The sequence below is a fragment of the Tachyglossus aculeatus genome, chromosome 1 (assembly GCF_015852505.1).
Source record: "Tachyglossus aculeatus isolate mTacAcu1 chromosome 1, mTacAcu1.pri, whole genome shotgun sequence".
NCBI classification, from domain to species: Eukaryota; Metazoa; Chordata; class Mammalia; order Monotremata; family Tachyglossidae; genus Tachyglossus; species Tachyglossus aculeatus.
In genome coordinates this window covers 170,086,003-170,100,324 of record NC_052066.1, presented here as the reverse complement: position 1 = coordinate 170,100,324, position 14,322 = coordinate 170,086,003, and the positions used below count along the sequence as shown (strand labels likewise).

Genomic DNA, 14,322 nt, shown 5'->3' with positions numbered 1-14,322 from the left:
AAAGTGCCTAAAAACTATGCTTTTGACTCAGTGGGTGAGCCCAGGGACAGACAAGAAGTTACCATTCCTCCCTTGCGATCAGGTGGGTTCCAATCCCGGCGCTGCCACTTGCCAGCTGTGTGAATCTGCACAGGTCAATGTTGTATTTCAATGTGTTTACTGTGTGCAGAGCCTTGTACTAAGTGCTTGGGAGAGTACAATATAACATCACTGGTAGATATTTTTCCTGCCCACAAGGAGTTTTCAGTCTACGGGTCACTTGACTTTTGTTTCAGTTTCCACATCTGTAAATTGGGGATTAAATACCTGTTTTCCTTCCCCTTTAGGTAATGACCCTCATGTGGGACAGGGACAGTGCATGATAACAATAATAATAATAATAATAGTGGTATTTGTTAAGTGCTTACTATGTGCCAAGCACTGTTCTAAGCACTGGGGGGGATACAAGGTGATCAAGGTTGTCCCACGTGGGGCTCACAGTCTTAGTCCTCATTTTACAGAGGAGGGAACTGAGGCCCAGAGAAGTTAAGCGACTTGCCCAAGGTCACACAGCTGATAAGTGGTGGAGCCGCGATTCGAACCCATGAACTCTGACTCCCAAGCCCGTGCTCTTTCCACTGAGCCACACTAATTCTCTGATTGTATTGTATCTAGCCCATTGTATAGGACCTTCTGTAATTATTATCGTGGGGTTTTTGGGTCCTGAGACAGTGGAGGGGGAGTCTAGTCTCTTGCTGCCAGAAAGGCCAGTTGTTAAAATCCAAAAATACTCAAAGCTGGCATAGCTGTAGTAATAATACTAATGATGATGGTCTTTGTTAAGCCCTTATTATGTGCCAAGCACTGTTCTAAGCTCTGAGCACTATTTTACTAGAGGCATTACAACTGACCAATGCAGAAAACCATTCCCTGAATGTTGTTTGTTTTCTCACAAATTGTATTTATGAAGTGCTTACTGCTTGCCAGATACTCTACTAAGCACTGAGGTAAACACAAGACAATCAGGTTCGAGGCAGTACCTGTCCCACATATGGCTCAAGGTCTTAAATCCCCATTTTACAGATGAGGTAGCTGAGGCCCAGAGAAGTGACTTGTCCAAGTTCACACAGCTGACATGTGGCAGAGCCAGGACTAGAAACCAGGTCCTCTGACTCCAAGGCTCATGCCATTAGGCCACATTGCTTCTCTTGTTGCAATGCTGGCTACAAGAAGCAGCGTGGCTCAGTGGAAAGAGCCCGGGCTTTGGAGTCAGAGGTCATGGGTTCAAATCCCAGCTCCACCAGTTGTCAGCTGTGTGACTTTGGGCAAGTCACTTAACTTCTCTGGGCCTCAGTTACCTCATCTGTAAAGTGGGGATCAAGACTGTGAGCCCCCAGTGGGGCAGCCTGATCACCTTGTAACCTCCTCTGTGCTTAGAGCAGTGCTTTGCACATAGTAAGCGCTTAACAAATGCCATCATTATTATTATTATTACAAGCGCAGGACTAAGCAGCAATTACATTAGAATAAGCTGTTCTGTTTATAGGAACCTCAAGAGAAGTGGAAGTTCCCTCTCCCCCTAAAACTCAGGAGCTTTGTCCAAGGGATTAGAATGGTACCGAGTATGAACCAGGACCGATAATAAAAGTGAAATCCAATATAAAAACTGAGGTCTGTTAAAGAGACTAAGAAAAAGCGGAACATGTTCAGAATAGCATTTCAGGGAGTCATAATCAAAATGGTATTTAAGCACTCACTAAATGCCAAACACTGTGTGAAAAGCTGGGGAAGGTATTTGAAAATCAGATGGGACACAGAGCCTGTCCCATAATGGGCTCAGAAGCAGAACGGGTATTTTAACCCCATTTTATAGAAAAGGAAACTGATTCCCTAAGAGGTCTCCAGATTCTAAGCTCCTTGTGGGCAGGAGACATGTCTATCTGTTGTGTTGTACTCTCCCAAATGCAAATATGATTGATTTGCCCATGGATACCCAGCACTTTAGTGAAAGCCAAAACTAGAGCCCAGGTTTCCTGTCTCCTAGTCCCAGACACTTTCCATTAATACGTCTGGCTTCCACCCTTAAGGCTGGAGGTAAATGTCGCTTGGAACCACAAAGAGTTGTTGGGTTTTTTGCCAAATAATGAAAAATTGGTGGCATGGTGGAATGCCAGTAAGTGAGGAAAAAATACAATCAGGTATCAATTTCTCAAAGGAGAATTCGCCTGGCAATTGCCATTAATAAACCCAAACTCAAAATAAGAATGCAGAAAATATTGTAGCCTTTTGGGAGACAACAGATACTACCATCTAGGGAGTCATGGAACACAAATCTTCAGATTTATGATTGCATAGTGAAAGAATTGAATGCCATTGATGTACCATGTCTATTGATGAAGTTTGAGTAGACCATTTCAAGACTCGAAAAGATTCAAGTAGAAGGGACAACAAAATAAATAGAGATGAGTGGGCAGTGCAATCAATGGTGTTCACTGAGCACCTATTATGTGTGGAGCACTGTACAACGCATATGGGAGAGTACATAAGTGTTTGAAATCATAATCCCTGTCCTCGAGGCGTTTGCCATTTAAAGGGTGAAAGACAAAATAATTTACACATAGGAGGAAAGACAGAAAATGGAAAGGTGGCTATACGGCCCAGTGCTTTAGTAGTAAAGTATTCGTATGATCAGAAGTGATGTAGGTGGCTGTTATAGTGTCGGGGTCTGGGGGGGGTCACAATTAGGAACCTAATGCTACCTATGCAGTCTGAAACCTAATGCTGCCAATCACTGAGCTTTGGCTCATGCTATTCCAACCCACAAAACCCTTCAGGGGTGGAAACAACAGAGATGACCACTCTCACACTCTACGGGCAAATATTCCCCCACTAAAGGGGCTTTTCACCCCATCACAGCAGGGGAGGAATGATCCTTTGGGATGACTTGATGTAAGGTGGGAGGGACAAGTCCAACATCAGGTCTTCGTTTTGTTGCTGAGCAAAGAAGAAAATGCCCCATAAATTAAAAAGCGCAATGAGAATCTATCAATCAGCTCCCAACCAAATCTGATTAACAGGGATTCAATCAAGAAGACTTCAATGGGAGTGTCTAACGCAGCATAGCTTAGTGGAAAGAGAACCGGCTCGGGAGTCAGAAGACGTAGGTTCTAATTCCGGCTCTGCCACTTGTCTGCTGTGTGACCTTGGACAAGTCACTTAACTTCTCTGTGCATCAGTGCCCTCATCTGTAAAATGGGGATTAAGACTGTGAGCCCCACGTGGGACAACCTGGTTACCTTGTATCTACCCCAGTGCTTAGAACAGTGCTTGGCACATAGTAAGCGCTTAAAAAATACCATCATTATCTTAACAAAAAGCATGGATGGAGGGACAAGAGATGTATCTTTCCTTTGCTTGGATTATCCTGAAGCAGTGTGACCTAGTGATGATGATTGCATTTATTAAGCGCTTACTATGTGCAAAGCACTGTTCTAAGCGCTGGGGAGGTTATAAGGTGATCAGGCTGTCCCACGGGGGGCTCACAGTCTTCACCCCCATTTTACAGATGAGGAAACGGAGGCCCAGAGAAGTGAAGTGACTTGCCCAAAGTCACACAGCTGACAATTGGCGGAGTTGGGATTGGAACCCATGACCTCTGTATCCCAAGCCCGGGCTCTTTCCACTGAGCCACACTGCTTCTTAGTGGAAAGAGCGTGGGCCTGGGAGCAATTGGATCTGACCTAATGTTCTGGTGTTCTAATCCCAGCTCTGCCACTTGTCTGCTACATGACTTTGGGCAAGTCATTTAACTTGCCTGTGCATCATTTTCCTCATCTATCAAATAGGGAGTAAATTCGCCTCCCTCTGACAGATTGTGAGCCCCATGTGGGACAGGGACTGTGTCCAACCTGATTGCCTTACAACAGTACTCAACACCATAATTATCATTACCCACAGTGAATCTCCCAATCCACACTGCCCTTTCAGTTGCAAATCACCACTGCCCATGAAGACCCACTGATCATCAGGGACCAGAAGTCAATGGCTTGGGTCTAGAGCCACTGTCTACAGGAGGGCATCCTTCCACTATGGGTTTCAGGTAGGTGGGCTCCATATACAAGTCAGGCAGATGGAGTTTTCCCAGATTTCCCCACCTCAATCTTGAATAGGAAGGAAATGGAGTTTGCAGGGTTTACATTACATTATCTATAAAGGAGTAATTTACTTTGACAGACCCATGATTAGATGCTAAGTGGTAGTGAATGTTATGTAAATGTGTGCAAATGAAGATAGGAAACTTAGTTTACATAGCATATGCAAACTAGGTCATCTGTCAGCATACTCATTAGGGTGTTATTATAAATTCAGTCTTAATGTAAGTTTACTCAACTTTTTCGCTGAGAAAGCTGGTGTATTATATGCCCAAAGCACAGCTTGGAAACATTTGCAGGGACCGTCTCTATATGTTGCCAACTTGTACTTCCCAAGCGCTTAGTACAGTGCTCTGCACACAGTAAGCGCTCAATAAATACGATTGAATGAATTTACGCATCCAATGATGTGTTTATTATTCCCGCCATTCTACCAGAAACACCCGTGTGTCCAGTTCAGCTTCTGAATCTAAGCTAGGAGAAGGGCACAGTCGGGGCACGGTAGGGATGACCAACGGGAAATCTCAAAATGTGGCAAGAGCAATATTCAAGAGTCATGTGCTTGTATTTTTCACCGGGCCACGGCAGTGCAATAGGCCATACTACAAGATCAACATATTCCTTCCACTATTACCTAAATTTTTGAATAACACTGTGTCAAAACAGCTTAGTACATGTGCAAAAACAGTATAGGTGGCTGGAGATGCAGTGCCTTGGGGAGAAGTTTGTGCCCGAAGTTGGCAGTGGGTAGGGGGTTCATAGCCTACAATTTCATAGCTGCTGTGTTGCAGGGCAGCTGGGAAGATTAGTACCAGCAGCAGAATTATTCGATTTACATCAGTCGCTAAAGCTTTTGCCAACAATAGTCTATTTTGCTTCCCTACTAATGGATGCAATGGGAAGCTGGAAATAACTTAGATGTCGTCTGGCTTTGTTGGAGGGTTTGAGGTATATAGAGAAGCAGTGTGGCTCGGTGGATAGAGCCCGGGCTTTGGAGTCAGAGGTCATGGGTTCAAATCCCGGCTCCGCCACTTGTCAGCTGTGTGACTTCGGGCAAGTCACTTCACTTCTCTGGGCCTCAGTTCCCTCATCTTTAAAATGGGGATAAAGACTGTGAGCCCCACGTGGGACAATGTGATCACCTTGTAACCTCCCCAGCACTTAGAACAGTGCCTTGCACATAGTAAGCGCTTAATAAATGTCATCATTATTATTATTATTACATGATGTGACATGTGAAAGGCATCACATGGGTCAGCCTTTAGAGACTTTCAGACACTGCTGAAAACTACTAGCGTTTTATAAACCGGATCTCTGGCCCAAAGTGTTGAATTGTTTGTGTTGGTAAACAAAGAATTCCCCCAAATCCACATGGGTGTTATTTTTTTGCGAATTTGGAAAAAATTGAAAAAATGCCAACTCGATATTTGGAAGTGCTGACTATAAACAACCAGTGCTTTGTCCAAAAGTGACTTTGTCCATGCATGCATTAGCCTGTCATTCACACAAATCCCAAGAGGTTACCAGGTGTCCACTACTGAAATGTTCATTTTTGTTGCCATCAAAGTTTTGAAATTTTTATAGGAAGTGAGTCCTTCCCACTCCACTGTATTTCTGGCTTCCATTTTGGTCCTTCAGTCATTGAAGGGATTGTGACAAATTAATATAAACTAGTGACTCGCCAGGAGTCACGGGGCTCTCAACTGCCTTGGACAATGTAGACTTCTTACTTCTCCTGCCAATACGACTGATCCTTGGTTTTCCAGTTACAGTTCTCTCCTGGTTCTACACTTCACTCTGACCAATCCCTTCTCAGCTTCCTCTGCTATCTCTTCCTGTTTCCCACTCCCTAACTGTGGGAGATCCTCAAATCTCAGTTCTGGGGCCCCTTCTCTTTTTATACTTTATTCATTCCCCTTGGAAGCTCTTCCAATCCTTCAGCTTCACCTTTATGTGGAGAATCTCCAAGTCTACCTTGATAGGTTTGATCCCGCTCCTGCAATCTAGCACTAACTTCCATCTCCAGGACATTTCGGCAGATACCTAAGGTTTGAAGTGTGTATTAAAAAACAAAAGCCATCTTCCCCCACAAATTCCCACCCATGCATTCTCCTCTGGTGCTTAGTACAATGCTCTGCACATAATCAACGCTTAATACTAATGTTACCATTTCCCCAATTGCTCCTCTCTCCACTTTAATATCTTCTAACTTCTTTGCTAGCACTTTGGCATCAGTTCAATCATTTGAACTTACTGAGCCACTTACTACGTGCAGAGCACTGTACTGAGCACGACAGAGTTCATAGACATTCCCTGCTCACAACAAGCTTACAGTCTAGACACTAAGTAATTAAGTATTAACTCCCTGTGGCCCTTGTGTACATATCTTCATACCCCATTACATCCTCCTATATATAATTTACATTAGTGACTGCGCTAGATTGAGAGCTCTTTGAAGGCATGAATCCTGTCTAGTAATTTTATAGTTTTCCCCCAAACATGTAGTACAGTGCTCGAAGTCAATCAGTGGAATTTGAGTGCTTACAAGTGTACAGCCCATTGCATTATGTATTTGGGAAATTACATTACAGAAGAGTAGGTATAGATGATTCCTGCCACAAGGAGTTTACAATCTACAGTCAGTGCTCAAAGACTATTGAAGAATGGAGAAAACACTTCCTAGACAGAAATATTAAGACAAAAATCTCACAACTAAAGAACGTAAAACTCACATGTGACCTCTTCTCCATTTCCTTCAATGCCAGATACTGGGGTCCGCGCCAAACTTACACAAGTCTTCCCTGGGAAGGGCAACATTAAGTAGCCAAGAAAATGAAGGTGCTGGGCTCTGTTTTCCACATTTCAGCTGACAGTCTTCCAAAGAGCATTAATTTAGAGTCTACAGGGTACATACAATTGTCTGGACACCTGGGGTTCATTTTGGAGGAAAGCTCCACTCCCTGCCACTTGGGAGCATTTCCCAAACCTCTAAGTCTAACGGCAGCACCGGATTCTTTCATTCAATCATTCATTCAGTAGTATTTATTGAGTGCTTACTGTGCACAGAGGTCTGTACTAAGCACTAGGGACGGTCCGATACAAACAATAAACAGATACATTTCTTGCCAATAGCTCTGTGAGTCTAGGACCCCTAGACACATTACAGTGTCAAGGACAGCCAGACAAGGTGGCAGAAAGACTATTTAGTCTCCCTCTGCCTCAGCTGCAGCTAGCCTGCAATCCGGAGGGCCCTTCCTGAATGCCTGAGGTGATTATTTTGAATGAATGCTTCGGAAAGCTCAGTCGATTCTCCGGAATATAACCCCGGGGACACTTGGATCTCAAGTTCCCCATTTCCTCCTTGCTTATAGCAGAAACTCCATAAAGCTCCAAGTCGCAATCCTGTATCAACCCACCTTTATGCTGATGGTGTTCATCTTTGTGGCCTGTTGTCACTCACTTAGGACACCGAGTTAAGGAAGCCTCCGGAAAGTTTCCCGGAGGCTGCAATGAACACATCCTAAACAGACTTCAAAGGCAGTGTGGCCTGATGGAAAGATCATGGGCCTAGAAGTCAAAGGATCAGGGTTCTAATCCTGACTCCACCACTTGCCTGCTTTGTGTCCCTGGGCAAGTCACAACTTCTCTTTGCCTCAGTTCCCTCATCAATAAAATGGGGATTCAGTACCTGTTCTCCCTCCTACTTAGACCGTGAGCCCCGTGTGGAACCTGATAATCTTGTATCTACCCCAGAACCTCGTAAGTGCTTAAATACCACATTTATTATTATTCTCTGTGCCTCATCTGTAAAATGGGGATTAAATCCTACTCCCTCCTACACTGTGAACCCCATGTGGGTCAGGGACTGGGTCCAGCTTGATTAACTCGTGTCTACTCCAGTTCTTAGTGCTCTGGTCAGTACATAGTAAGTACTTAACAAATACCATAATTAGTACCATCATTGTTAATGGAACAATTCCTTCAATCCTATTTACTGAGCACTTATTATGTGCAGAGCACTGTACTAAGTGCTTCGGAAGTACAAGTGGGCAACATATACAGATGGTCCCTACCCAACAACAGGCTAGCCTCTGCTCATGACAACCAGAGTTTCCCAAACTTACTATAGACAAGGAATACGTACCATAGGGTTCAAATGGAAGCTAATAGCAGTATGACTCCAATAAACATGATAAATAAACTTCTCCATCTTGCTTCTTGAGGACTTTCATTCATTCATTCAATTGTATTTATTGAGCACTTACTGTGTGCAGAGCACTGTACTAAGCACTTGGGAAGTGCAAGTTGACAACATATAGAGACGGTCCCTACCCAACAGCGGGTTCACAGTGAATGGATCCTACCAAATCATCCTCAGCTATATATCATCTCAGAGAAGCAGCGAGGCTCAGTGGAAAGAGCTTGGGCTTGGGAGTCAGTGGTCATGGGTTCGAATCTCAGCTCGACCACTTATCAGCTGGGTGACTTGGGGCAAGTCACTTCACTTCCCTGGGCCTCAGTTACCTCATCTGTAAAATGGGGATTAAGACTGTGAGCCCCTCGTGGAACAACCTGATCACCTTATATCCTCCCCAGAGCTTAGAACAGTGCACATACCATAGTGCGTATAGTAAGCGCTTAACAAATGCCATTATTATTATTATTATTATCTCAGTACATATAATCAATGGTGAACCAGCAGTATCTCATTAGGCAACTGTGCTGTGGCCCTTAGGCAAAAAGATGCCCTAAAATGTAGGAAGTGGTTTTGTGTCTGTGAGAACTAAATCCTAAATACTCATGTCTGTATTGTTCAAACAATAAAAAGTAATTTACCTTGCCACCTAATAAGCACCCTGGCTAGCTCTCCTTTGCTCTGGCAAAGAGGAAGTTAGTCCTAAGACATTTAGTTCTTATCTTTCCTTCTGATTTACATCCTGACATGGAGTTCCTAGATAGAAGTGCCCAGGGTCAACTCCAGTACTTAGTACAGTGCTTGGCACATAATAATAATAATAATAATAATAATAATGGTATTTGCTAAGTGCTTTCTATGTGACAGGCACTGTACTAAGCACTGGGGTGGATACAGGCAAATCAAGTTGGTCACAGTCCTTGTCCCATGTGGGGCTCACAATCTCAATCCCCATGTGATGTAACCGAGGCACAGAGAGGTGAAGTGACTTGCCCAGGTCCCACAGTAGACAAGTGGCGGAGACAGGATTAGAACCCATGACCTTCTGACTCCATTCATTCATACATTGAATCATATTTACTGAACTTTTACCGTGTGCAGAGCACTGTACTAAGCACTTGGAAAGTACAATTCAGCAACAACTAGAGGCAATCCCTGCCCACAGTGAGCTAACAGTCTAGAAGCGGGGAGACAGGCATCAAAACAAGTAAACAGGCATCAGTAGCATCAATATAAATAAATGGAATTATAGATATATACACATCATTAGTGAAATAAATAGAATTATAAATATGTTCATGCATACTCGCAAGTGCTATGGGGAGGGGAAGGGGGTAGAGCAGAGGAAGGGAGTGGGGGCGATGGGGGAGCAGAGGAAAAAGGGGGTCTGGGAAGGCCTCCTGGAGGAGGTGAGCTTTTAGTGGGCTTTGAAGGGGGGAAGTGTGCTAGTTTGGCAGATTTGAGGAGGGAGGGCATTCCAGGCCAGAGGTAGGTTGTGGAGAAGCAGCGTGGCTCAGTGGAAAGAGCATGGGCTTTGGAGTCAGAGGTTATGGGTTCAAATCCCAACTCCACCAATTGTCGGCTGTGTGACTTTGGGCAAGTCACTTAACTTCTCTGTGCCTCAGTTACCTCATCTGTAAAAATGGGGATTAAGACTGTGAGCCCCCCGTGGGACAATCTGATCACCTTGTAACCCCCCCCCTGTGCTTAGAACAGTGCTTTGCACATAGTAAGCACTTAATAAATGCCATCATTATTATTATTATTGTGGGCCAGGGGTCAATGGCAGGAAAGGCGAGAATGAGGCTCAGTGAGAAGGTTAAGCCAGAGTCGCAGCAACCAGCACCGCCTTCTTACATTCTAACAGGACATGGAAGCCTCCTGCTGCCCAAATCCTTCCCAACTCTCCGACCCAAGGTGGCACGGTGGGAGTGGGTGGGGAGTTCCCAGCTGTGTTGCACAGAGGTCCGGGATGCAGATGCTGTCCCTGCTTGGATTGAACTGTAACTAGCCTATGGTTTGCATTTTTTCCTTGTAGCCTCTTCTACAGTTTAACAGACTCTGGCAATCTCAGTTCTCCACAAGCCTGCTTCTAAAGGGCATGGGATGATCCTCCTTGGGCCTTACTGGTTGTGGCCTGGGTGAGGGTCTGCCTCTCCTATGTTTCCCTTCTGGATCATCACAAGAAGCAAAGGAGCCAATCCTCCCTAACCCCAAACCCCCTTCTACCTCCTCACCTCCCAGGACATTCAGCCCGGCTCTTGTCTAGGTTCCAAAAGCTAAGTGGTGAAAATGCCAAGAATGGGTATGGTGCCAAGTTGGTTCAGTGACAACTCTTAAATGGCTCTTCCAGGAAGGCTTCAGTTCAGTTCCTTCACTGGGAAAAGAGGGATTCGCCCCAAGACCTACAAACCTCCAATGGATTCATCGTCAGCATGTGTTCTAACACTGCCACTGTCCTCTGATCTCCAGAACTTAGAATAGTGCTTTGCACATAGTAAGTGCTTAACAAATGCTATCATTATTATCACCATCCCTGTCAAATACAAACAAGCCCCACCTATTAATGATAATGGTATTCCTCATAGATAGAGCACAGGTGCAGGAGTCAGAATAATAATAATTATGGCATTTATTAAGTGCTTACTATGTGCAAGGACTTAGGTTCTAGTTCCAGGCTCTTTCCACTAGGCCATGCTGCTTCCCTATCACTTAATACAGTGCCTGGCACATAGTAAATACTTGTATTCTTTTTCAAAAAAGCACTGTACTAAATTCTTGGATAGAGACAAATTAATCAGGTCCCCCATGAGGCTCTAAGAGGGAGCATAGGTATTGAATCCCCATTTTGCTAATAAGGGAACTGAGGCCCAGAGAAGTGACCTGCCCAAAGTCACCTAGCAGGTACATGGCAGAGCTGAGATTAGAATCCAGGTCCTCTCTCCGGTCTGAGCTGAGACCACACTGCCTCTGCTCTTAACAGTTCTATTTCACCTGTCCTTACCATAATGGAGACGAGATGCATCCAGGCTGCTTCTTTACAAATCCCCAAGAAAGGAGTTGCTATCCTGGAGTGACTGCCTGCCCCATACTGTATATGGGGACTGATGGCACTGAGCCCTGAAGGGCCGGCCAAGCAATTAGGGCAAGACAGAGAATCGAAAGGAAAAGCAAAAGACGTTAAAAGCACTTAGCCATCTTCCCTCCTTGAGGTCACCCTCCTGAGAAGGTCATGGGTTCTAATCGTGGCTCCACCACTTGTCAGGAGCTTATCAGGGCTCCGACCTTAACCCTGTCAGGGCAGATCAGCTGGCAGACCGTGCAGTTTCAGAATATTCAGAGCCTTCCAAATCTGCAAGTTCAAAACGCCGGGCTACCGCAGCAGCTAACCATCACCCCCGTGTCTTCAAGCGGCGGCACGACTCTTGCCCAGATCACCCCCGTGGCCGTGGCTTGTTCCCTGATTACACTGAACTCCACTCAGCTTGCATCAGTGCCTAACCTTCAAACGGTCAGCGTTGCCAACCTGGGGGCTGCGGGCGTGCAAGTGCAGGGAGTTCCCATTACGATCACTAGTGTTTCAGGCCAACAGCAAGGACAAGATGGAGTAAAAGTGCAACAAGCTACAATAGCTCCTGTAACTGTAGCAGTCGGAGGTATTGCTAATGCAACAATTGGTGCTGTGAGTCCTGACCAAATCACGCAAGTGCAGTTGCAACAAGCCCAACAAACTTTGGATCGAGAGGTTCAGCCTGGCAAGAGGTTAAGAAGAGTTGCCTGCTCATGTCCTAATTGCCGAGAAGGGGAAGGAAGAGGCAGTAATGAACCAGGAAAAAAGAAACAGCGTATCTGCCACATTGAAGGATGTGGGAAAGTGTATGGCAAAACATCTCATCTCCGAGCACATCTTTGGTGGCATACTGGTGAAAGATCATCTGTGTGCAACTGGATGTTTTGTGGCAAAAGATTTACAAGAAGCGATGAACTGCAAAGACATAGAAGAACCCACACAGACCGTGAGCTTGTTATTGGGTAGGGACCATCGCTATATGTTGCCAATTTGTACTTCCCAGGTGCTTAGTACAGTGCTCTGCACACAGTAAGTGCTCAATAAATATGATTGAATGAATGCTGTGTGACCTTGGACAAGCCACTTCTCTGTGTGTCAGTTACCTCATTTGTAAAATGGGGATTGAGACTGAGTCCCACAAGGGACAAGGACTGTGTCCAACCCAATTTGCTTGTATCTACTCCAGGGCTTAGTAATAATAATAATAATAATGGCATTTGTTAAGCACTTACTATGTGCAAAGCACTTTTCTAAGCACTGGGGGGATACAAGGTGATCAGGTTGTCTCACATGGGGCTCACAGTCAATCTCCATTTTACAGATGAGATAACTGAGGCACAGAGAAGTTAAGTGACTTGCCCAAGATCACATGGCAGACATGTGGTGGAGCCGAGATTAGAACCCATGCCCTCTGACTCCCAAGCCCGTGGTCTTTCCACTGAGCCATGCTGCTTCTCTAGTACACTAGTGTACTTCTTAGTACACTGGCATAAAACAAGCCCTTAAATGCCATAATTATTATTATTTCAAATCCAGAGCTGATCAGGGTGCCATACAAGTTCTGGAACCAGTAGGGAAGCCAACAGTGATTCTTGTTCTCTCCCTTTGGAGCCTCAACTCCACTTCATCCTGCCAAGGCACCAGCTTCCTGGGTTCCCATTGGTCCACTGGTCCTTCATTCACCTACTGGGCCCTAAAGTACTTGACACATAAGAAGCACTTAAATACAACAATTAAAAAATACCCTCCACACCTTTGACATCTGTCATTGCCAATGTAAGTGACCACAGGTTTTCTTTCACCCAGAAAGAACATTACTAACCAGGCCTTTAATGAAGGGTGCCATCCTGGACTTAGCTCTAAGTTGGAAAGGCATCCCCCATATCAACTCAGAAGGTAAAAAACTCTAGGCTCAGCCTCCAGGGAAAATATCTCTCCCTCCACGCTCTCTGATACCACGGACAACTTAGCTGGATGGACTCAGTTTATTTTTTAGTACGTTCTCCCGGCTGAACGTCGGTCCCCAAATCAAAGTCTCAGAGCACCCACCCACTACGAGACAGCATGGAAGTTACAGCTGATCTTTCACCCAGGTACGATCCCTCCACTGCAGCATCAAAGCAGCCACTTCTTTGATGGGATATGTGGGATTGGTCGCCAATACAGTGTAACACCTCAGGAGATGAAGAAGTTGCTCTTCCATTGTAGCAACAATGGAAAGAGAATGGGGAAAAGAGTTCGATGCTAAATGGAATTACACAAGTTGGCATGCGTTGAATCAGAGACTCCTCAGCCTCTGCTGGCAGTGCAAAAACTGTGAGCCCTAATCTCATTTCTTCCTCTAGCTTGCAGATCGATGATGTCTCAGTTGACCATTTATTTAAGACAAGAATCGTGGAGGGGCGGGGGGCACATTAGTTGCCTGGTAAATAAACATCAAGTAACCAGCCATTCCTGGTCAAGGGCCAAATCGTTCATTCCGCAGTCAACAACAGCAGAAAGTACCTGTGCTTAAAGTCTCTGGGGACAAAATTACGTGGCAGTGACACAAAACTGGATGATGGAGGGGGACAGACGGTGTAGCCCTAATAGCGAGGTGCCATGTAATCGGTTCTCCTCTTTCTGCCCCCAGCTTTGCTGTACAGAATTTGGCAGAACAACCAGTCGGGCTTTTTAGGCTGCACTAAGCTACGTGGCAACTGTCCCAGTACAAGGTGTCTTGTCTGTTCCTTTCCTCATCACTGAAGCTGTAAAGCAGAGCTGCAAAAAGACCCAGCCTCATTCCGCGTATTCTATGAAGTCATTCCTGAGGAGGCTACAGAGGAAATGTAGCTGAGGTGAGAATATGCTGCATTACCTCCAACTCTGAGCAACGTCAAATGCCCTTGAGTCACAGTGGGAGGAATTGCTACGTGCTAGCAACTTTG

General features: G+C 45.2%; 1 protein-coding gene across 1 annotated transcript in view; it reads left to right on the top strand.

Moving 5' to 3' along the window:
- Positions 1 to 11,557: 11,557 nt before the first annotated feature.
- The window catches only part of LOC119927660 (transcription factor Sp4-like), a 44,189-nt gene continuing 41,424 nt past the window's right edge, over positions 11,558 to 14,322 (top strand). Inside the window, exon 1 of the mRNA XM_038746061.1 lies at positions 11,558 to 12,341. Within this exon, the coding sequence (XP_038601989.1) occupies positions 11,558 to 12,341 (784 nt within the window). The remainder of the gene's footprint in view (positions 12,342 to 14,322) is intronic.